Consider the following 25,593-nt stretch of genomic DNA (forward strand, 5'->3'; position numbering starts at 1 on the left):
CGATGGAATGGTGTTTCTTGCGGCATCGCCGACTGGAATGGTGAACGATTCAGACATGATTGTCGACATTCAATGTCCTTTGGCAATTACGAACAAGGACCCTAACGATATCAACGTACTAGGTAAGCGAGTCCTCATTTTTGTTTTTCTGAGTCAATTCAATTCCGCTAGAGCCATAGTAAATAAACACTGAAGGTAATGCAAACCTACACATAAATTACGGCACCTAAATTCGATGTAGGTCGATAATGTGATAAATATGATAGGTAGCTCGAATGTTGAATACTAGATTACATTGGATGCATCGAAAGTAATTCATTACAATTTTGTGATAAAGTCACAACTCTGGTAACTGTCTTTTTGACAAGTATACAGTTTGAATATTTATCCGAAGGCGAGGTATACAACTAAACAGTTACCGAAGCAAGTTGCTCAAAAATACGATGAGCGAGTATAACAAAATTGTTTCAACTGTTTGAATTACGAAGCAACATCCAATGTATTCTGTTTTACTGCCTAACACATGCAAAAGTTGAATTTCACATAAAAATTCACAAAGGATAAACCGAAAATATTCCACACGTAATCGATTATTTTCGCAGAAGACCGATTGCTACGTAATGTTCAACTTTCGCATGGGGCAGGCAACACTAAATGATTTCATTGAAATCAGTAGTGACGGTAACATAGCGTATTACCTTCATTGCTTAGGTGCTTTCCTTTAGAGCTTGGTATGACTTTTACTTCAATGGTAATGTTGCTATTTGCTTGATATCGTCATTTGACACCAGATGTTTTTTGTCATCTCGCAACCAAAATTTGAATGTGAATCAGGAATTTTGATTTTACAGCAACACTGGATTTCATTGAAATAACGGAACAAAAGGGCGTGCTGAAAAAGACTCACAACCTCTACTACAACATACAGGGACAACTCCACGTTTGCCAAAAACGTGTTTGCTTGTTCGCTGTATGGACATCGAATCGATATAAGATGTTTATTGAGCGAATTGAACGGGATGACAACTTTTTCGATAATAAAATGAGAAATCAGTTGGAGTCATTTTACAATAATTGGCTGCTACCGGAGTTGATAGACTCAAGATTGAGCAGAAGCATGCAAATAAGAGAACCCAGTGAGAATTTGTGAATTACCTTATAATTATAACCTCTGAAACAGTTGTAGCTTCACCTATAACAAAAATGAATAAAACAAACTTGTAGAAAAACTGTGTGCTGATCTGATTTCACTTGACTCGTCCAGTGCATCATCTTCATAAAGACCAATTGAAGCCCCAGCTGGGACATTATTTACCACAAATAACTTGCCTAATTAGGCTCGTCAAGAAAATGTGGCGCTAGAGAAATGAATAGTCATGAGCGCTAGATGCGGAACAGGACTCGTGAACCAAACTGACCCCTGTGAACAAATTCCATGCTTGTAGGAAGACTGTCTAGGAAGACTGTTCTCAGTATAGTATCTAACGTTTTGCTTAGTTTGTTTACCGATTCTCTTATCATATAATAATTGTACAATGCTCTACTATGTTGGCTTTCGTAAGGCAGTAAAGTTGCTTGCTTGGTAGGTGGTGGGTCCCGGATTCAATACCAACTATTTCCTGTGTACAAATATTGCAAAAATTACTAGGAAATTGTCAAAGAAAACGTTTATATTTGCAACGAATTTGAATTTTCTCTATTAGATACTGCTAGCTACATACAATCAAATATTTACAGCTACACAGACACACTCATAGCCACACGTATGTGCCGCTATAAGACTATACACGTAACGACGATTATCTTCTGTTTATTCGTAAGATATAATCGGCCCCGATGGCTCAGTGACTTGTGCTCTGGCGTTCAAACCAGAAATGTCTGTCAGTGGTGAGTTCGAATCTCACTTGTGGCCATTTATAGTAACTGGATTTGCTTGACACGTTACAAGCAAAGTTATCATAATGACACGTTGCAAGCGCAAGTATCATTCTGGGGCCCATTTTTTTATTATTCTAAAAAGGACTTGATGGAAAAACTAAATAAAAAAATTGCCAATGGCGTATATTCGCACTCGTCTTTTTCAGAACACAAATTCATTTATAATAGAGCAAATAGGGCAATAGCATCTTTATATATCCCTGCAAGCAAATCGTTCCCCATCCATTTTGTAATAAACGGTAATGAATGGTAAGGGACTGTGACAATGTTTTACGTATGAGGAATGTACTTCACTGTCGAAGTAGATGTAAATAAACGTTTTGATCACTCTTCTTTTGTGTTAGATTATAATCAGCCGATTGTAAGCACTACGTAGATAATAATCGACTGTAGTTCACAATCAATCGCCAACTGATTATAATCAATCGCCAGTTTTGAGATAAGAGTAGCCTCAACCAAGCTGTTATCAAGCGGTTGCATAAACAACTATTGTCAAATCCTTTTCAAAAGAAAGATTCAAGTTTCAACTCAACTAATTTTTTCATGAATTACTGATTTCAATATGAAAATAGTACAGTGAACTATTGTGGGTGGTTTGGACGATCGGTAATTCGCTGGCTCGATGCGCGAAGAGTCCCGAGTTCAAACCCCAGCAGGTTTTATTTATATTTTATATGGCAAACAAGATAGCGCAACGTAACAAATATTATGCACCTGTGTCCGAATGTTATTTTGACGAAGATAAACCCAAACTCCCTCTCCGAGCTGATTCATAATGTTAGTCATACCACACAGAGGCCATATAAACGAAAATACGTTAGAAAAAAATAATTTCCATCCTGCTCGTCTACAGTTGCGACCATTATTCTTTTCTTGCATTGAACTACTCAATGAACCTATGAAGCAATTAGTTGTACAAAATCGTATCATCAAGCTAGAATGAGTACAAAAAAAACGTTCAATTACGCTATCTAGACAACAATATTATTTGCCGAAAATTGTCCCTGTTTGATATTGTAATCGGTTTTGTTCCGTACCATTCATGCTGTATTTCGATGTGCAACGGATTTCGAACAATTGTTTTATTCAGTCGTTGCGTAGTTCAATATGAAAATATGACAACCTGACGTCATGACTGGTTTGGCTAGTAGGTAAGTCGGTCGCTCGGAGTGCGACTGGTCCCGTGTTCAAACCTAAGCAATTTTTTTTTTTTTTTATTTCTGATAAATGACGAACAAGACAATGTGACAAAAAAATTACTAAAAAAAATATAGCCCGAATCAGGCTGGCAGTAGAAAATGTATTTACGTGACTTTCAATTGAAACCGTTTTGTTTGCTTGACGGTCAAATAATTCAATTGATTTAGTTACAGCAGCATCACATCGCTGATTACATGCATTTTCAGAGTTAGACATTCTGTCCGTTATTATTTCCTGTATTTACCGCAATATTATGATACTACGATCGTCCTCTGTTTATACATTTGGAATAATTGGCCCCGGTGGTCCAGCGGGTTAGCGCTCAGCCAGCGAAACAAAAATGTTCGGCTAGTGTAGGGTTCGAATCCCACATGCGGCACTTTAGTTGGAACACGAGCAATTGCTTTACTTGTCACGTGTCGAGCATATCTAGTTACCACTGGACCTGTGAAGGGGCCAATTTTTTGACACAATCTAATGTAAAAATATCAAAAAATTACGGCGTATGTTTTGCCTTTGCCGAGAATCACGTTTTTTTATTCGCTCAGCACAGTGAGTCAAACTTTTCGGGTCTTTTTTTTCGGCACACTATACGTCGATTGTCAATTACACATCCAGTACCTAAAACATCTATCACTCGGTTTCATAAATTTTATTGTGTATTATTCGCCGACGCTCATTACATTGATGCCACTAAAAAAAAAAAACAAAAAAACAAAAACAAACCATGCAACTGACAACTTTACATTTACAAATCAAATTTGAATTTTTACCACCACCAACACGAATGTTCTAATAAAATGTACTAAACAATGTAGAGCATTGTATGTAGAGTAAAGATGTCACCTGCGATTGAAGAAATATGATCTTTTTGTTTAGATTATGAATGACCGTTCTTTTTAGCAATTTTCTATAAAATATGCGGTTGTGGATTCTTTTGTTGTGTTTTAGTGAATAAATTAGTGAGAAATCTATCGAATAAAAGTGAAATTTGAAGAAATAGTGTCGAAAGAGATTCAATTTTGGGGATTATATTTCGAAAGTAGTTCAATGTGCAGTGGGTTTTTGTTTGACCTTTTTTTTGAATTTATTCGACCTAAAGCCTAAAAATTTTGTAACTACGATATAATATAAACTCGAAATGATAACCTAAGCTTAGTTACGCTCGGCTAAATTATTATTTGTTCAGGATATTCCATGTACTAAAAGTCGCATTTTGGGCAAATTTGACCTGGAGTGCTCTTAAGAATTTTCTAGATCAATAAAAGATAAACTGATCTCATCATAGGAATGTAATTTTGGTGGGTCCACCACATAGTTTGTCTTTACGTTTGTTCAATTCCACACGACACTCTTTACGCTTCTTTTGTTGACACCATGGAAAACGAGGAATGAAGATCTTTTTTCGGTGTTAATTCCAGATTTTGAATGTGCAACTCTTCTGCAACTCTTTATTTTTGGCACATGCAACTCTTTTGAAACTTTTTTTTCCGCGTGCAACTCTTTATTTTTGCATGCAACTCTTTTGCAACTCTTTTTTTCAGATTGCAATTCTATGCAACTCTTTTCAGTGCGGTCCTCCTCGACGTAACCTCACTTAAGTTTCGTTCATTCATTCATTTGTATGTATGAGATCTTTTTGACGTGAATGGCATTTCTTGACGTGGATGGCAGTTTGCCTTGAAGATGATCTATAATCTGGGTCTGGGATACTGATTGTTACGATTTTTCATATAAAAATTGCAATTAACGTTTATGAAAGCTTTTTCGTGTGACAATAGTTATTTATCTACCAAGGTAGGTACGAAGGTATTTTTTCGCACTAGATGTCGATTGTCGATCCGAGGCGAAGCCGAGGTCGACAAGACGTCGTGTGCGAAAAAATACCTTCATGCCTACCGTGGTAGATACAACGTTTTTCGCAATGTCGGGCCATAATCACCTTTCCAATGCAAAACATTACCAAAATTTCTACCAAACATTCACATGCAAACATGAATTCATTTGAACGATCAAGCAACCTGCACTATATACACATTGCAATGTGATGTATGGAGACGCGCTAAATAAAATCAAGTAGTCAATGCTTAGTATGTACGCTTCAACAATACGTTCTGTGTAATTGTGTGACTCTGTAGCCGAATGGCTATGGTCGTTGCTTGGTGTTTGGAAGAATTTTGGTATTGGATGTTCAAATCCTGGTCTGTGCAAAGTTTTTATTTATAAAATTTAGTCTTTCTTAAAGGTACTGAGCTATGTAGCGTGCGAAAAAAATGTGAAAAAGCCCAAGTGCGAAAAAAATAATCAAAAACGCACTGTGAAATAAATACCTTCAAAACGACATTAAATGGATGCATGGAAAGGTGATGATTATGGCCCGGAATTGCGAAAAACTATTTTATTGGTCCCGTTCTCCGATGAAATTATTTTCGATACTGTTTATGGAGTAACTCATCCAAAATAATGTCGAATCCTGACGCTCCTACTACGTCTTTGTTCTAGGCACTAGCTATTTCTTACGTTTTTATCTATTTTATAGGCTAACATTTGGCCATTTAACAAGTGTGAAGTCACCGACTTTCCTATCCCATGACTACAAAAATGCAGGGAATTCAGACGACTTTTCTGGTTTTATCACACTTTCTTTTCGTATCGAAAGTTTTTTTCCTTTCGTTGCTTCCATCGGTAGATCGTTAGAACGTTGCGTTCACAAAGTTTAATTCAGTCGCCTTATCTGTTTCGAATGAAAAACGTCGACCCACTCATCTCTAGTTATGTTCACCAAAATACGAGGCAAAGCAAAAGGTTAAAATAGCATCGAATTCGTCATTAAACCACTATCCAAATACATGTTCGATGAAAAATCTTAGAATTTCCTATACAGTGTCTTTGAGCCGAGAGAACAAAACTACAATTTTAATTTTTTAAGTATACCAAAGACGCGTATCATTCGAAATTTTTCTCCGTGTAAACAACTTGAATGAGAGATATTATCTAGTACATACTTAACGAGCTGATAATTTGAATGAATTTCAGCGGCGCATTGACATTTGTGTTATCAATGAAGTGTAGTGTTCTAGTACATGCGCGCTGTGCTTTTGTTTACTATAATAACGTCAACCAATGAATGAGTCGTGTAATTCATTGTCTATTTTGTTTTGATTGGATAAGACTACGACATTTTCGAGATTTCATTGATGATTCCGCTGTTATTATAACATGTCGTCACCTGTAAGTAACAACAGTAAGAAAAAACATTTGAAATGGCTGTTCGTTCACAGAAGGTTTGTATTTCGAGATAAACATTCCAGTAATCGATCTCAATCATTGGAAATCATCTCCTGCTGGTCGAACAAAAGTGGCTCAAGAGTTTACTCGAGCATTCGAAGATATCGGCTTTGCATACATCGTCAATCATCGCGTGCCGCAAACAATTATCGATCAAGTTTTTGTCCAACACCGACGATTCCACGAACTGCCGTTGAATGAGAAGAATAAAATTCGATTGAACCAGTGGCATCGAGGCTATCTTCCACTGGCTTCGTATCAGGTAAAACGTGAATCTCGGTCAAAGGGTGAGCTTATCGAAGATATCGCAGCTACTGTTCAAGCACCGAACCAAAGCGAATCATTCATCATAAATCATGAGCATTTCGAAGGGCCTCCTGATGTGGCAGAAACTGATCTGTACGATCGATATTTACAAGGTCCTAATCTGTGGCCTCAGGGAATGCCAGATTTTCGGAATGCTGTTTTGGCGTACTATCACCAGTTGGAAGAACTTTCTTTGGAGTTGACCAAAATTTTCTTTCTAGCCAGCAAAGCAGACTTTAACCGATTTTCCCTTCATTTTCTGCGACCGTCGATTGGTCTTCGGATGCTCCATTATCCACCGCAACCTTCACCAATCCCTGATGGAGTATTCGGCTCAGCACCGCATTGTGATCACGGCTTCATAACCATTCTAGTCCAAGACGACACCGGTGGTCTAGAGGTTAAAGCACCAAATGGTGAATGGATCTCAGCTCCAAATAAGATTTCTTCGAATGGTGAAACGGCATTCCTTGTCAATCTTGGTGATAGTGCCTCCAAATGGACAAATGATTGTCTGCGAGCGACGCCCCATCGCGTAATCAATCGATCTGGTCGCGATCGGTATTCGATTGCTTTCTTCTGGGATCCTCAGCTGGATTTGCTCATTGACACGCGTGATCTGGGAACACGATGGTGTCCAGCTGACGAGGAACCAAAATACAAGCCACAATCATATGGTCAACATTTAAAGAGTATTTTATCCGATAATTATGCTGATTTGTACAAAACAATCGATGGTGCTACTGATAAACGTTGAACTAACGACACTTTTGAATTTGGCTGATATGTCCGTTATGCACATCTTGAGAAATCATTGGAGGTCGATTAAAAGCGTTCTGATTTTATATTGTCGTTAGAATACTCAAATTAAATATGAACCTGTTGCCCTGGCACTTCTGCCTAACCAGTAAAATTTTCGGATTTTTAACTTATCTAGTTCGGCAGGGAAAGGCTTCAACAAAAATTTTATTTTCAATTTCATTCTTTATTTTCCTGCAGTTCTGTAGTCCTGGGATAGGGAAGTCAGTGAGCCATGAAGACGATGTCACTCATTCTTAGGAACTGACCTCTGGTGACTTTAAACTTGTTAAAAGTCCAAATTTTAGCCTATAAAATGGCCAAAAACGTAAGAAGTGTCTAAAGAAGTAGTAGGAACGTCAGGATTAGACATTATTTTGGATGAGTTACTCGGAGTAACTTACTCCATAAACAGTAACAAAAATGATTTCATCGGGGAACGGGACCAATAAAATAGGTTTGTCACACGAAAAAGTTTTCGTAAAAGTTAATTGCAATTTTCATAGGGAGAATCGTTTACAACATCCCCAAATATGGAACATTCCATAATCCTTGAACAGAAATTAAGGCGAGGGGAAGTAGTGACTAAAATACAGACTTTCCCAGGCCATATCTCCTGAACATGTATCATGGCCGGTATGAATGGCTTTTTCGGCTGGAAAAACAATTTTTCCGGAAAAACATGGGATGGTAATAAACGACCGATAATTTAATTCAATACTACCGATAATAGTTATTTATCTACCACGGTAGGTATGCCGGTATTTTTTCGCACTAGATGTCGATTGTCGACCCGAGGCGAAGCCGTTGGTAGATACAACGTTTTTCGCAATTTCGGGCCATAATCACCTTTCCAATGCAAAATATTACCAACATATCTACCAAACATTCACATGCAAACATGAATTCATTTGAACGATCAAGCAACCTGCACTATATACACATTGCAATGTATAGAGACGTGCTAAATAAAATCAAGTAGTCAATGCTTATGTACGCTTCAACAATACGTTCTGAATAATTGTGTGACTCTGTAGCCGAATGGCTATGGTCGTTGCTTGGTGTTTGGAAGAATTTTGGTGTTGGGTGTTCAAATCCTGGTTTGTGCAAAGTTTTTATTTATAAAATTTAGCCTTTCTTAAAGGTACTAAGCTCTGTAGCGTGCGAAAAAAAGGTGAAAAAGCCCAAGTGCGAAAAAAAATCAAAAACGCACTGTGAAATAAATACCTTCAAAACGACATTGAATGGATGCATGGAAAGGTGATGATTCTGGACCGGAATTGCGAAAAAAATAATAAAAAACTGCGAAATTTTATTAGCGTGTTTTTTTGTAAAAGAACTAATTATTAGACGGTGTGAGAGAAAAAAAATAACTTTAAAAAAAAAGTATGGTATAGGTGGTGGAACTCGCGTCAACTTCGTCGTCAACCAACATCCAGCTGCGGAAGATGTACCAGCGATGTGTACCTCATTTCTATCGTTATTTTATTATTTTTTATCGGTACTACTTTTATCGGTAGTTTATTATTTTTTATCGGTAGTATTGGATTTTTCTATCGGTCGAATACAATATCCCAAAAACATGGAACAAAGAAAAATCTGAAAGAACTAAAGGCGCACGTAGCCCTTTTCCTCGACACAAAGACCTGGACTATGACTATGACCCCAATTAGGACTTTCCCTGATAAGTGATGATCAGGACTATCCTGGTTAGGGGCCTTCTAGGGCTCGAAAAATGCAGTCGTAGAACAAATGGTTTTTGTATTGGGTATTGTAAGAATTGGACATATGTCTTAGCAATGATTTTAAAGTATCGCGGGACACAGTCGCAATCATTTTCTACGTTCTTTCTTCCGACTTTACTTATCTGCATCATTCATTTAACCTGAAGTTTTCAGCAGATCATTTTTCAAACTTAGTAGATTTTCTCATAGTCAAACAGACCACGTGGCATGTGCATCATACGCAGGAATATTCTGTGACCTCAGAGAAAGTATTCACAAAAACAGAAAACGAGAAAGAAAAAACTTAGAAACATTCAGCATCGAAGACATTGACTTTGAATTAGTTTTGTGAACAAAATCAATTGTCATCTTCGTCTTAACAATTATAAAATGCTGTGCATACCATAAACACAACCTATCTGAAAAAGATTCCCCACACTGATAGAACAGCGCAGCCGGCTGCACCAAGGCTATAGTCTCAAACATAAATAATTTTTAATTAAATTTTCGTCTCACAAGCAACACTTTAATTATGCAATTCTCACAGATTGTTGATAATCTAATCTTCTTCTATGTTTTTTTGTTTGACAAATTTAATTATATGAATCAGGGAAATAATGTGGAAAAGAGAATGACTTTGCTCATACTAATTAAATGCAAAATTCAATAGACATACATAATAGGTGTATACGTATTGCACCCATGTGTTACATTGAGCTTATAGCACATCAAATTAGATTTTTTTTTACTTACTTACGATTTAAGTAATATGAGAATTGCCATTGACAATGAATAACGATTCACTTCCTTGGTACTCATGTGTTTCGTATGAGAATTAAGAGGCACCGGCACTTAGCTAAAATTGTAGCCTACATTTGCGTGTTTCGTATTTCATTTTTGTTAATATCTTTTCATCAGAATCCTTTTTGAAAAATGTGCGACCGCAATTCCGACCACGAATGTGTTAGCTTTCAACAGAAAATAGTTTTGGTTGTAGTCGTTTGACCAGCTCTGAGAAAAGTGAGCAGTTTAATGAAATTTTCATAAACTGCTCATTGTTCTCAGAGCAGGTCAAATTGCTGCAACCAAATCTATTTTCTGTTGAAAGCTAACACATTCGTGGTCGGAATTGCGGTCGTACATTTTTCAAAAAGGATTCTGGTGGAAAGATATCATCAAAAGTAAACTAAAATCCAGTATTTAAAAGTCGCCCTAATGTGTGCTTTTCGGCAAAGTACCGGTGCCTCTTAAAATTATTTTTTGTCGTAGTGCCATTTGCTTTCAACACTTTATGCTATGTCAGTCTTTATTGGATGTCCTTTTTAGTTTGTCTCGTGTAAGAATGTTCATATTCAAGGACGTAATCTGACAGTCCCGTAAGTATCAGAAAGAGTTTGTTCGAGTCTACTACTTCATTTCGATCTAAGTATTTTGAACCGAAATCTTCTTCTTCATCTGTCTTAACACAAATTTTTCAGTATAAGATCTCTTTGAGCTATCAGTTTATTTGCTCATCGTTATTGTGTTAACAGATGATCTAAATCAGCAGGTTAGCCAGGGCCGAACTGGCGTTGTATGAAGAGCATTTGTTGAAAGCCATTCAATGCCCTTCATTCATTCAAAAATTGTTTTTCCCATATTTTCCTAGATTTTCTCAAATTTTTTTCAATTTTCACAAAAAAAATGTTTTTTTGAAAAATTTAGGAAAATTCGGCGAAATTTAGAAAATTTTAGGAAAAGATGGGAACAATGTTTTTCCAAAAATTGTCCCTGGATTTTACTTTTCAAGCGAAATTCTCACCTTTACGCAGAAACACCAAACCGATACGATTCGCTTCAGACCACCATGAATCTGTTCAATATAAAATAGATTTCTTCATTTATTGTCCGAGTCTCAACCCAGCAATCAATCAAAGTTCATGACAATTAAATTGTTATCAGTAAACCTCCATAAATTCATCACGCAAAATAGTTCTAAAAATTTATTTCGATCTTTAACCTTCGTTGCAAACGTTGTCTGTTTCAAGTATAATTCGCTAAGTAGGTAGTCAGTATTCCACGATTAACAGATGCTTTGTACTTATAATAAATGGGCTCTAAATGGTGTACTATTATTAAGAAGCAACCAACGTTGGAACATTGTTCTCGAGATAAATGAAAAATCGTTGCTGCTGTTACAAGTCAAGGGAATTTTTATTAAAATTCTAATTAACATTCTTCATCGAGATGAAGAACAAACATTTTTTTTTCTCTGCAGATACAGATCTGGCATGTTGACTTTAAAATATATATGGCACTATGACCTCCGAGGTATTCATTTGATATACAGAAAAGTTGGTAATGCAATCGTTTCGTTCGTTAGAAAACGATTCAGTTTCGATGATTAGTTTGATCTTTAACAAACTATTATAATAAGTACAACATGCACCGGTCGATAATTTAAAAGCAATTAAAAATCAATGAACCAACCATAGAGACGTACTCATCAGTACACTCACTCATCATATTGATCGATTGCAGTTTACCAATTTATCACTGCGTCAGACAATAATAATTCATCTCATCAATAACACGTAAAATTAAATGTTTATTTTCAATTTGTTTGTTGAACTTAATACTCGTATGGAGCTTTGTTCGAACGAAACCGAAACATCGCAGAGAAAAGATGCAGCGATCTGATATACGCTCAATCAATCTAGAGATGGTAATTTATGTTTTGTAAACAATTTTCTTGTTTATTTTACAATAATTATAAAGCGGACAGAATGCCGCCGAAATTCTGTCGCTGCTGATGGACCCGATGCAGTCAAAGACATCGAATAAATGTATGGTCCAAATTCGGCAGAAATTGATTTACGTTTCCGGAACAAGTTTTTTTTCCTAATTCCCAAATATCAGGGAATGAAGGCAGAAAGTCTTCCCACTTCGATAACCTCCATGGTTGATTGAGCAGAATAAACTTACCAGTTTTTTTTCCTAATTCCCAAATATCAGGGAATGATGGCAGAAAGTCTTCCCACTTCGATAACCTCCCAGGTTCATTGAGGAGAATAAATTTACCATTGAGAGTGAGATTCTAGCACTCATGGGAAAATGGTCGGAATCTGAAGGGACAAAAAATGTTGGTACTTCAGTGAATACCTATATTTTTATCACTCTATATGGTCCACCATACTCCCAATTCTGGAACATTAGGATTTTGAGTGAATATTTAGATTTTTTAGTCCCTTCATGGACCTACAATTCTTCCAAAATCTTCTCAGTTTTAAAACGTCAGAATGTTGATAGATTTTTCAGATTTTTCTGGGTTCCTTTCTAGATTTTTGAGGATATTCAGTTGGTCCTTTAAAATGCTGCGCAATGAGCCATCATCTCTTACTTTTAAGATTTTATGAGATGAAGAATCGAATAAGAGTTCTAAAGCTACTGATATCTGTCAAAAAGCGCTACAGAGGGAAATGTGACGCAAGTTCCTGTGTATACTACCAAAACAACTGATATCATTTTAGCTGACACATTTTCCGCCTAAATGCATACAATTTCATCAAGAAAATAATTTATAAAGAAAATTTTATCAAAGACAAGTTTGCGTCACAAAAGGCGTATGTAGAGTAAAATTTAAAAATATGACCAAAAAGAAAGGCAAGAAAGCCGAGTCATCTGTTTTTCTGTCAAATTGTCTTTATAAAATAATTTCTCGATGAAATGGTGGCGTTCAGGCGCAGAATGTGTCACCTGAAATGGTATCACTTGTTCTGGAAGTATCCATAGGGACTTACGTCACATTTGAAAGGGTTTTTGACTGATTTGATTAAAGTCATTTATTCGTTCATGTTGTAAATTTACAGATTATAACGATGACCATCGTCGATGGAGCGTTTGTTTGACTAAAATATTGATTTTTCACATTTAAACTTTAACACATTTAGAAGTTATTGATGCACGTTTTGAACCCTGCCATATATGATGACCTGTTATCGCGGAAATCGATTATATTCGACCCGTTGTAACATTTATTTTTCGTGGCAGAAAATGCATTCAGATTCTTAGCTGTATCAAAGAACAACGAATCCATTGAATTGATTTCATTACTCTCCACATCTAAATCCCTCAACGACGTCATAGCTGCGTTCGAAAACCATTTCGATCTGACGGTCTTCAACTTGTTGTGGGAAACATCAACAAAACTCAATTCACTCGATATGAATGTGCCATCGGGAATATCGGCGATATTATTGCGTTCCATGGTCACCAAGTACAGTCGTGAAAGTGTGCTAAACCATTCCCGATTCACCGTCGTAATGTTGCAATTAATCATCATCAGATATGATAACGACGGTAACGATTTGAATAAATTTGCGGGAATCGGCGCATGAATCCAATTTAGCCACAGTTGACTCAACGATTTTAAATTTTGGAACCACTGAGTTCTGTATTGGGTAAAGTCATTGCTACCTAGTCCCAAGGCAGTGAGTTTGTTCGTCGCCGGGAACACATTGAGTGGAAGATCAGTAATTTGTAGTGCAGCCATGTCTAGCGTTGTTAGTTCGCTTCCGAAAAGTCCTTCAGGAATCGATGTTATTGGATTGCCATTGATATTTAATGTTCTGAGTTTTGGAGCATAGGTGAACAGTGTTGAAGCCATTTCAGTGATTTTATTGTACTGGATGTAGAATGTAACAAGATTCTTACAGCTTTTTAGTGCTGTACTGGAAATGCTCTTAATTTGGTTGTAGCTCAGATCAATTTTAGTTAATAGTGGCTGATATTGGCATATGTCCATCGATACGCCTGTGATTGAGTTGCGCGACAAGTCGAGTTCTGTGGCTAAACTGCATTTTATTGTGGAAACGATTTCAATGTTCGCAATCGTAAAGTGGATGAGCTCAATATTCGGAAATTGTTTACAGATCTGTGATGGAATATTTTTCGTTATGCCACTAATAATCTTCACGATTCCAACACTACCATCAGCATATGAACCCAAATGATGACCGGCTATCGATACGGAACCATCGAGACCGTTAGGGTTGTTAACGTTTAAACTGCATTGGTATTTGTTGGACGTTCCCACAGAATATGTACAATCCATTTGCTGACATGACGTGAAATGTAAAACACTTACAAAAATAATGAACGTCTTAATGAGCGACCGAGCCATTTTCACTTTTCTAATTGCTAGTTATAGCAAAACTGACAGTGATTTGATATCACCACCAGATTTTATAGAGAAAATGTGCCGCAATATACGCAATCTAATTATGTCTTTGACGTTGCATAATTAATCACGATAAAGCAGAATTAGCATACAATTAGACTGTAAAATCAATCCCTCCTATAAGATATTAGGTCTTAGCGTTTTTGAATTTATATTTTATTTTGACATTTCGGACCCAAGAATCATTCCAGAGCGTCTCAGCATTTTAGAGAAGGCCAACACTGATAAATGATGAATAACTAATAATCAGAAAACATTGGGCGAATCGGCCAACAAAAACAGTATTAATCAGACAGAGTCATTTCAGAGAAATGATAACAGATGGCGCTGCGGTGAGGAAGCAGTAACGTCATCTGTTATCACTTCTCTGAGTCATTTACGTTCGATTAATGAGTTGTTCAGTTTAAAAGTGGGTGCTATAGACAACGATGACAGTCACAGCTGAACAGATTCACTATACTGTAGGCAGTGATCATATCCTAGTCGTCATGAACACAAGAATAGAAAGCAGCAGAATTATTATGCCAATAGATCAATGTCAAATAGCGATTTGTTCTCTCAAATCGTCAATTTCACAAAGCTAACCAAAAAATTAATCAAATGCTGAACGGCTGACTCCCTGATCCCTGTTAAGATTCGCAGATCAGCCATTTCAAAATAGAATAAAAATGGAAAAACGCTCCACCCCATGTGAATAATATCTAATGCCAATATTTGTGAGCGAAATCTCTCGATTCTCAGAAAGTACAATTTAGATGAATTTGGCGTACTTTGCTTTTATTTTGATTTTTATTACTAGCGCACATATTTTATGATGTTTTGTAAGATAATTTTAACTTTATCATTACCACCCACCAACGTCTAGATAAAATAATATTTGCAGAACATTATACAGAACACATTCGGCTACCAGAATTGTAAAACGGTATCTCGATTTGAGTTGTAATTGAAGGTCTGACACGCAATTCAAGATTAGAAATAACGTAAGATATAGACAGAACTTAACATGGAGCCTGAGAGACAAGTTTCCTCACCCAGCGAAATGACCCAAACTTGGCTTTATTATTTCAATTGAATTCACACCATAAGCCTGCAAATTCAAAATGAAACGCACAACAACCACATCAAAGGCAGCGTTGTATCTGGTCAACTCGCTTTATTTTCATATGAGAATGCGTTGAAATTTATTTTTTAATTCATTGGTTCATCCATCGATTCATCGAAAAATCGAATTATGAAGCGCATTTATGGAGTGAAATTATTTTAGGAGCAACCACGAAGTTAACTTCAGCCAACACGTTTCAAGCATAAATGGTAATCCAAATTTAAAAAAAAAATCATAAAAAATAGTACTCCATTTGACAGCTGTCACTTTACGATCACTCATGATTGTAGTGCGTTGCTCCTACACATTTTTATGGTCGTTAAAAATTGCATCCCGCAAAATTTGTAGAAGAGATGAAAAGAATCATGCAGAGTCGTCGCTGCGTTGCATAGCCAAATAGATTTTCATTCCTGTATCTGTGCAGGTCCGGACGTTTCTTTGTTTTTCGAATGTTCAGTTACGTTATTCCAATCCACTCGAACGTGACACTTAACTGAGTTTCACGATTGTATGACTTTGGAGCTCAGATTCACCCAAAGCCTAGATTCCGTAATTTTTGTGATCCGCTGGGGGTATCCATCACCCAGTGTTTATATACTTCGAGTATGCCAACTAAAAACTGAGTTATGTGTTAACTTTTAGCAATTTTTTATTTGGCGCCCTGCAGGTACAAAGTTCCTGTTACGGCCAGAATCAGACTTAGTGTTCAGTCACTGCACTGAAAAAGCCACCAAATTTTTGATACATGTTTGCGTGCACACTTCCATGTCTTATGTGTCTAAACTCGCACGAAGAAAGTATGACCCCAGTGTGTACGAAAGAATTGTAAAGCCTATTCGGCCTCCTAATATTTTCCATGTTAATGCTGGGAGAAGTGCTATGGTTTAGTGTATGAATCTGGGTCTCGATTCTCATGCGTTCGTGACTCCAACTGTCATGTTACGAATTCTTACAGTTATGAACGTATGAGAATTGAGGTCCTGACCTAATGCGAAAATCAACCTCATTTCGTAACTACTATCGAAAATAGCTATTATACAGAACTCAAAACAGAAAACTCCGCTTTATGTTTGGTGGAGAAAATGTTTTTTTTCTTCTTCGTTTTATTTATTCAGACGACTGGTTCAATGGTTCATTTTCTGCAAATGCATGTACGCTTTAAATATGTAAATTTATTTAATTTTGAAAGCATTTGTTTGCTCTTTGTTCGTCTAACCGTTTAAAGAATTTTTTTTTCGTTTTTTTTTCTTCTTACAATTTGTTTCGAAGGTAAGTACATAGCTTGTGTTTTGTGAAAACGCTTCGAAAATATATATTTAATGTAAAGTCATTTGTCTGACAAAATTGCAGAAATGTCGAAAAATGCTAACGACCTCGTAAATGGCGGTGAATCACTTCACTCTGGATTTTTTTTTGTGTTCTGCTCTTGACGTTGATTATATACCGATAATGTAATGTGAGAGCATGTTATACACTCCATCCATACATGAATGTGAAAAGCGCCTCTCATTATTTTATATTCTTCTGTTCAGACTTTTAATTTTTATTTCTCGTTTGTGAAGTCATCTCCGAAGCCATTTAAGTACATTTTCCTTTACAAAATGCGATATATTATATCGAACCGACCAACAATACATAATGTTATAACTAGAGCTAACCGAAATCGGCTACACACATACGCTTGAAAGTATAAATGTCGAGAGCGATGCGCATTTTTTAATTAAATTAAAAAGATGATGTGATTGATTGACGTGTTTCAGTTCTACGCCCCTACGGCCTACGAAAGGTGTTTCTTTCTTCTGACATTTTAGCAATCGGTTGAACATTTAAAAAAAAAAACTTGATGAATTGACGGCGCCAGTGGAGACCCGTACGTCTCAAGTATATTGTAACCGGCATGTCTACCTTTTTCGAAAATTTGTAACAAGTTACATGATCAATGCTGATGATTTAAAAGATGTCTTTCGAAACTAATGCATCGTCAGACACATACACATACTTAATATTACCGGTAACTTACTGATTTGAATATGTTTCGTTCGAATTTTTTAATTACAATTGAAATTAAAACTCTACTCCTGATCATTGAACAATTATTTTTAGGACAACATCTTCATTAATTTTCCAGCATTTTCTGAATTTTCCTTAAATTTTCCCATTTTTTTTTATTTAGAAAACAAATCTTGGAAACTCTAGGAAAATTCAAGAAAAATGTGGAAAAACGTTTTCCCAAAAATTTACCTTAATATGTGACTCAGTGGCAAGAATCGCTTTACACGGAGAATTTTTAACTGATTGATATCGTTGGTGCTTTTTGTGGAGGTTTTACACGTACCGAAGCTCATGGATCAGTAACGGTAAATAAAAGTGAAAATGCACTTTTATTTACCGTTACTGATCCAGAAGCTTCGGAACGTGTAAACCTCCAAGAACGTGCAATGGTGACCTCTTGATAAGTCTCAAGGTTATTTCAGCTGTCGAAACGTCATCCATAGAGACATAACCAAAAAGTTATAGTTGATAAAAGCGAACATTTGATTTAAATTGATTCATTACAAAAACTGTTGAGAAGTTCAGACAGGATCTGTCCCACCCAACAGGACATATTGTTTTCATCTTTTTTCAGTACAATAGGGAAAAATTTGAATCATTTGTATTCCACCTGCAAAAATCCATCTTATTCGGAGATCAAAATGTCACCAAAGTCGTAAAACCAGTGCTTTCGCACAGGTCCGAAAATTTCACCATAATTGAAATTAACACATCGGTCATATTAAGAGTGATATCGCCAAAACTTGAACCAATTTTGGTGAAAATAAATACAATGGTTCGGCGATCCAGGCAAGCTATAGCTCGTTTGAATCGTCTTTCAATTCTAAGAAATAGGGATCTTTTAGTTTTTCTGTTAATTTCCCATTTTCGGAGTGAACACGTGAAAAGTCATAGCATGTCAAGGGGTGGTGAAAACAGTTTTTTTGTGATAGCTCAAGATAAACATGTTTCTAAAAGTTGAAAACTTGTAGGAATATAGGCCTTCGGCAGACCTACATAAAGAGTATGATCATCGGTATGGGCCGCCACCCGTTCTAGACTTATGACTCAAAATATGGTGAATGTTTGGACAGTCCTACTGGCTTGCAACAGAATTTATCCGCGGAACTGACTATAGGGTGTTGTAGCTGGACTTACCCTCTTTCATTCCACATATAAAAAACCCCAGATAAATTCTGTTGCAAGCCATAAAGTTAGTTGAAGTAAAATGTCGCTCCAGGAGACCCATATTTTTAAGTGTTTTAACTTGTTTTTTGTCTTCAAACAGGCTGGAGCGATGGGAATGAAATAAACTAAATCAAAATTACATGTTCAGCTTGAAATTTTCCTGAACCGAGCGATCACTGGTCTTAAAAAGTTTGCTTTCCTCCTACTTCGTAGTAGGTGGAAAACCTCATTTCTTTGACTTCACAAAATTAACAGAAACTCATTGGCTTGCTACGAATATAGGTTGATTGTAAAGTAGAGATGTGCACCGTCAATTTACATATAAAAAACGTGATTTTACACACATTTCCATATTGTGTGACCTCTTGTGAAGCACAAATTACATCTTGAGTGGCCATTTATTGACTGTAAACGAATGCTGCGCATCTCTGCTTTACAATAAACCTATATTTGTAGCAAGCAAATGAGTTTCTGTTCATTTTGTGAAGTCGATATGAGGTTTTCCACCTTCTACAAAGAAGGAGGAAAGCAACATTTTCAAGACCAATGATCGCTCGGTTCAGGACAATTTCGAGCTGAACATGTAATTTTGATTTAGTTTATTTCATTCCCATCGCTCCAGCCTGTTTGAAGACCAAAAACAAGTTGAAAACACTGAAAAATATGGGTCTCCTGGAGCAACATTTTACTTCAACTAACTTTATGGCTTGCAACAGAATTTATCTGGGGTTTTTTATATGTGGAATGAAAAAGGGTAAGTCCAGCTACAACACCCTATAGCCAGTTCCGCGGATAAATTCTGTTGCAAGCCAGTAGGACTGTCCAAACATTCACCATATTTTGAGTCATAAGTCTAGAACCGATGGCGGCCCATACCGATGATTATACTCTTTATGAAGGTCTGCGAAAGGCCTATATTCCTAAAAATTTTCAACTTTTAGAAACATTTCTATCTTGAGCTATCACAAAAAAACTGTTTTCACCACCCCTTGACATGCTATGACTTTTCACGTGTTCACTCCGAAAATGGGAAACTAACAGAAAAACTAAAAGATCCCTATTTCTTAGAATTGAAAGACGATTCAAACGAGCTATAGCTTGCCTGGATCGCCGAACCATTGTTTTCAAATTGGTTCAAGTTTTGGCGATATCACTCTTAATGCAGAGAAATTCCGCATGTAGATGGTATAGGTTCAATTTAAAGAATTTCATTTTAAAATAAATTCGTCTCGACAATGACATATCCGGAGCAATATTCCGTTGCTGCTGACTCATTGTGTAAATCTTTATTGCTTTACTTAACGAATTGACCTGACATATACTGTATTAACTCTATGCAACAGCAGCAGCAGCAACGAACATCTCTAGACTAATTTATGCATCTGAATATCAATTGGTATACAAAACATCGTACACAACAATGTAACAGTAACCAAAACATCTTAGTAAATCACACACAGAATTTATTTGATTTTGGAATGTCTATGCGATGGATATGAGGTTTGATAGTTGACTGAAACGTTGGAACTGATCGAGAAATATTATTCTCAATTAATTAGCTTCAAATTACGGTTTGAGTCGCGCGGTTGCACCTTTATAACAATATTTCTTGTACTTCAACTCAATTTGTTGCTTCATATCAAGTACCCACCACTGACCAATCAGACGAAGATAATTTAACGCCTGTTGAATTAAGTTAATTTTTCTGTTCCGAGACTTGTGGCGTTGTCTGTGAGTTTGTTTGATATTTATAGAGAAGAATTCTCGTTGATTAAAAAATGCAGACGGCCCAGGTTTAAAATTTCATGGATTGCGCAGCATTATCGCATCTTTTACTTCTTTTGATCAAAATATTTTCGACAGACATAAAAAACCAAATCTGTTACTTCATTTGTGTTAACATAAATATTGCTGTAAAAGAGCTTATTTCGGTCGGTAACAGATGACCTATTTCTTTATTTATTATTTACACATGTTTTGTATCGGTTTGAGTTACAACATGGTTCTAATATATCGTGCACCACACTGAAGACACAAACCAAATTTGGTGGTGGTGTGGTACGATTTTCGATGGAGATGCCATTCTATCATGTGTTGAATGTTTTGTTTGATTGTTCACTCGAGGTAACAGCTTGCACATCGTTTGCCTAAAGCAGTTATTTATGCTACCGAGTTATAAATGCTTTTATATATTATAAGTATGTGTGGTAAAACCAACGTTATGCATCAGCTCGGAGAGAGAGTTTGGGTTTATCTTTGAGTCGACACATAATAGTAGATTACAGCAGAGCCTATGTAAATGAGTAATACATGTGTGCGATGTTTGTGGCGTGTGAGCCGAAGGCGAACCGCCTAATTTCGCGCACATGTATTACTCATTCACATAGGCTCTTCTGTACTGTTCTTTAATGTGTACTACACATTGTGTAGGCATCCTGTGCGTTGTATTTACATTGTCTAAGATGAAAACTACGAAATAATTTTGCATAAAACAGCATTTCGGAACCTTTCCACTTCTAACCATTTTGAACTAAAATTTTATTTTCATTTAGTAGGCATCGGTTGTGCACGCCATTTCGGCCAAGGCTGTATACTTTATATTTAATTGACTTCTTTGTTGTTGTCATTCTCAGTTTCAGTGCAAAATTTTTGATTTTGTTGTTTTAAACTACAAATTCGGTGTGATTTTAGTGTTTTCTTAATGTTATCGATGGCAGGTGTACCAAAAAATTGTTCTGCCTGTGTAGATTCTAATTTATGTCGTGGTTTGTGTGAAGTGAAAACATAAACAAAATCATCGAAAAATTTCCGACCAGTGCATGTAAATGATCGCGCATAGCATGTAAATCATCGAAAAACCTAACATGTAAGTTTCATTTACATTCTCATCGCAGACAATGTAAATACAACGTACAGGATGCCTACACATTAAAAGATCTTACTGACATTTAAGGGAAACATGGAGGCTTGCCGAGTAACAGTAATATATGTTTTCATGTGTCGGGGCCGAAAATGAGGGAGTTTCGATATTTTTCTCAGGTTTTCGACCCCTTACATGAATTTTTTTTTGAGTATCTGTTTTGGACGATTGATTTTAGGCACTTTCGCATGTAGCCCTCACTTCGTTCGGGCTACAACAAGCGAAATTGCCTAAAAATAATCGTCCAAAACAGATACACAAATAACTATTTTATGCCAAATACTGCGAAAGTTTGTATTTTCGGTCCTCAAATGGTGACCGAAAGTAAAAAAATTCAGGCCTTGGGCCGAAAGTAAATGTCACTGTCATCATTTTACTTTCGGTCCTCATATGTCACGAAAGCACATGTTCACTTGATTGAAAGTACGCATTTTGTGTAGTGTTGTGTTGACGATAACCAAATGTTTTATTAGCAAGTGAATGTGTGTATATTGTAATTTTATCTGTTAAATCATTTTTATTTTTATACCAGGGGGCTGCCGCCCCCTGGACCCCCGCGCTTTTCGGCATTTTACAGTTTTTATAGCAAATTTTGTTGATAAGTCAACAGTTTCATTAAATTTATGTTTTGTTTCGGACAGAAAATACAAATCTTCCGCAGTATTTGGCATAAAAAATAGTATGCATCACTCGGGGCAAAAGTAAAAAAAAATCAAATCGTGTGATTGCCGTCCTTGCCTGCGGCGCGGGCTGCAAACTTCACACGTTTGAATTTTTTTACTTTCGCCCCTTGTTATGCAATGGTTATTTGTGTACCTGTTTTGGACGATTGATTTTAGGCGATTTCGCGGATTGTAGGCCGAACGAAGTGAGGCTTACAAGCGAAAGTGCCTTAAATCAACCGTCCAAAACAGGTGCACATGTAAGTTTTCATGCAGAGGGCCGGAAACCCGAGAAAATTCGAAAAATTGCCCTCATTTTCGGCCCCGAAGCATGAAAAATACTATTTCATGTGTCGGGGCCGAAAATGAGGGAGTTTCGAGATTTTTCTTGGGTTTTCGACCCCTTACATGAAAAATTTTTTGAGTATCTGTTTTGGACGATTGATTTTAGGCACTTTCGCATGTAGCCCTCACTTCGTTCGGGCTACAACTCGCGAAATTGCCTAAAAACAATCGTCCAAAACAGATACACAAATAACTATTTTAGGCTCTATTCACGCCGTAAATGAGCCGTAAGTGAACAAATGGGTGAAGTAATTTACCGAAATAATAAGTACAGCATTGATCTTAGCATGAGCATAGAAAATATCGGGAGGCTGATGAAGGCACAGTAGACACTGCGTCCTTTTGTAAAAATGTATGACTTTTTGTCGTTGTGTGAGCTAAAACATACAATCCGTTGACCACGGATGGATGCATCAAGCGACACAACACTTAGAAGTTGAATCTAGTGGCAACCAGCAATACAGACCAATACAAAAACATACAATCCTAAGCAGTAGCTCTTATCATTAAAGCCTCAAAATTTGATACTTGTCAATTCAATGTTAATGCTAGAAGCAGTGCTGTGGTTCCGTGGAAGTATAAATCAGCCTTCAGTGCCGATTATGGTATGGATGTATTCGGAAGAATCTCTCTTTGAAAGCATGAAAAACCTCGTACACATATGAGTGACATTGACATACATATTAATCAGTAAAAAAAACCTTAAATGGTAAATGTGACGCAAGTCCTCTATCTTACTTACAAAATAACTGATATCGCTGAGGAGAAATTTGCGTCACAAGTGGCAGATGATTCGGTTTTCCTTCGTTTGGATTCTTTCAGTACATTTTTGTACCATTTTCCTAACAATATGTTCCTCAACATCTGCCACTTGTGACGCAAATTGTTTGTTGTAAAATTTTCTTTCACAAATTTTTTGAGTACATTTTTTGTTGATAAAACTTTTGCGTACCCTCAGCGATATCAGTTATTTTGTAAGTAAGATAAAGGACTTGCGTCACATTTACCCTTTAAGGGTTTTTTGACTGATATCACCACTTTCAACAACATCAAAAAACATTATGGAAATTAAAAAATGCTAGAGAAATCAGTCTGAATCCCAAAATCTAGAAACAAATCTTGGTACACCTCACTTATATTGAAAATAACCCAAATCCGATGGAGGTTAGGAAGTGCTAGAGGAATCATCTGTCATCCCAAAATTTAGAAACCAACCTTGAAACACCTCACTCATGTCGAAAATAACACAAATCCATCAAAAAATCCGACGGAAGTTAGGTAGTTCCAGAGGAATCACCTGTCATCGCAAAATTTAGGAACCTAGTGGAAGTTAATATTTAATGATCCCAACAATTCCCTACAAGAAATACATCCCAAAACAACACACTTTTCACCATATTACCTTCCATCATTATCATGCACCAAAATATACAACACGCACACACACACACACACACATACACATTGGCTTATTTTTGGGCCTATAACCAAAATTTCAGGAAAATCTATAGAAACGTTTAGGAGTTGCTGGATCCACTTTTCCATAGGAACTGACTAACTAACTAACGTAGGCTATTTCAGTTATCTGAAAAAACGAGATTTTGCTTATTTTCATACAAACATCAATATTCCGAAGGTCAATATCTCGGCCAATTTTAAAGCTGCAGTAACGTGTGATAGCTCGTTGAACTTGTATGGATTCCTAGATTCCAGATATCCTAGTTTGGGGGTCGTTGGAGTTAAGGGGGAGAAGTCAAAAAGTTGCTGTATGCTCCGCTGTCCTCAAAATTTTTTTGTTAAAACATTTTTGGTAGTGGACTTGCGTCACGCCCGCTTACTAACGTGCGGGCATGAAATAGTCATACGATTTGGCAGACAAACTTTCAATTAAATGTTGTGAATGTTGACATGTATGAAATATTGGCAAATATCTTAAGACTATTCCAATGACAACACAAATATTAATTTTAATTTAATTTATTAGCATTTAATGTTCAATGTAAAACAATTCGTAAGCGTCATAACTCATTTAATCATCTGGTTTCGAAACGCATTTTCCTGTATCTTCCTCACTATTTCCTTCCACTTTGCTACAAATCAATTCAGGACAACATTCTACGACTTGATATGATAGATGACTCGTATCCAACAAACAGCGATGATAGCCCTCATTGAAACATCTGCGTTCACGATCCAGCTAGAGTAATTAACCAAAAATAAATGAATTTTGAAATGCAGAAATATTCTAGCCGATTGAAAATCTACCATCCATTCATTTCCATCTAGTAAATAATCCGGCGTTTCGCCACTGTACGCCGGATAAATGCCACAGAAAATGTAGACAATTCCGACAAAAAAAAAAAATATTTTCATTGTTGATAATCTTATTTTCGTTACACTTGACTGAGCTCGATTTGACAAAATTCAGTCGTATTTATTACGACTTCCAACTTGATTAAGGCCAGTACAGGTTTACATAGCAATGTAGGTTAATTTGGTTACATATGTAAACATCTTGCGATATTAAACACCTTCACCCTGCCTTAAGGCAATGTGAAGTTGTTTACACAGCAATGTAAACATCTTTATTAATTCGTTTATTGATCAATAAACAAGTCTCTCGACCCAATAACATATCAATCATTTACAAACTTTAACCAAAGTTTTTAAAGAAAATTCGAATCTCATATATCCACTTTCTGTTCCAGTCACTGTTCCAAGACCATATTTGTTCCAATGCTCATGACCACATCCCAAAACAACACACTTTTCACCATAACCAAAATTTCAGAAAAATCTATAGAAACGTTTAGGAGTTGCTGGATCCACTTTTTCATAGGAACTAACTAAGTAACTAACTAACTAACGTA

The 25,593-nt window shown here is 36.5% G+C and overlaps 2 protein-coding genes and 1 long non-coding RNA gene across 3 annotated transcripts; 1 reads left to right on the plus strand and 2 right to left on the minus strand.

Moving 5' to 3' along the window:
• Nucleotides 1–4,547: 4,547 nt before the first annotated feature.
• On the minus strand, nt 4,548–14,454 carry LOC119079807 (carboxypeptidase N subunit 2-like). Its single transcript, XM_037187875.1, has 3 exons — nt 13,176–14,454; nt 6,043–6,046; nt 4,548–4,587 (listed from the first exon to the last, which is right to left on the minus strand). Exon 1 carries the CDS (start codon nt 14,413–14,415, stop codon nt 13,180–13,182), a length of 1,236 nt encoding a protein of 411 aa, XP_037043770.1. The 5' UTR covers nt 14,416–14,454; the 3' UTR covers nt 4,548–4,587; nt 6,043–6,046; nt 13,176–13,179.
• On the plus strand, nt 6,234–7,513 carry LOC119079811 (2-oxoglutarate-Fe(II) type oxidoreductase hxnY-like). Its single transcript, XM_037187878.1, has 2 exons — nt 6,234–6,369; nt 6,437–7,513. The coding sequence occupies exons 1-2, from the start codon at nt 6,358–6,360 to the stop codon at nt 7,487–7,489; spliced, it is 1,065 nt and encodes a 354-aa protein (XP_037043773.1). The 5' UTR covers nt 6,234–6,357; the 3' UTR covers nt 7,490–7,513.
• Nucleotides 8,992–25,168, minus strand: LOC119079816. Its single transcript, XR_005088233.1, has 3 exons — nt 24,989–25,168; nt 24,680–24,920; nt 8,992–9,004 (listed from the first exon to the last, which is right to left on the minus strand). It is a non-coding gene; the product is annotated as an uncharacterized LOC119079816 (long non-coding RNA).
• Nucleotides 25,169–25,593: the final 425 nt, after the last annotated feature.

Source organism: Bradysia coprophila, unplaced genomic scaffold (assembly GCF_014529535.1).
Source record: "Bradysia coprophila strain Holo2 unplaced genomic scaffold, BU_Bcop_v1 contig_339, whole genome shotgun sequence".
Lineage (NCBI taxonomy): Eukaryota > Metazoa > Arthropoda > Insecta > Diptera > Sciaridae > Bradysia > Bradysia coprophila.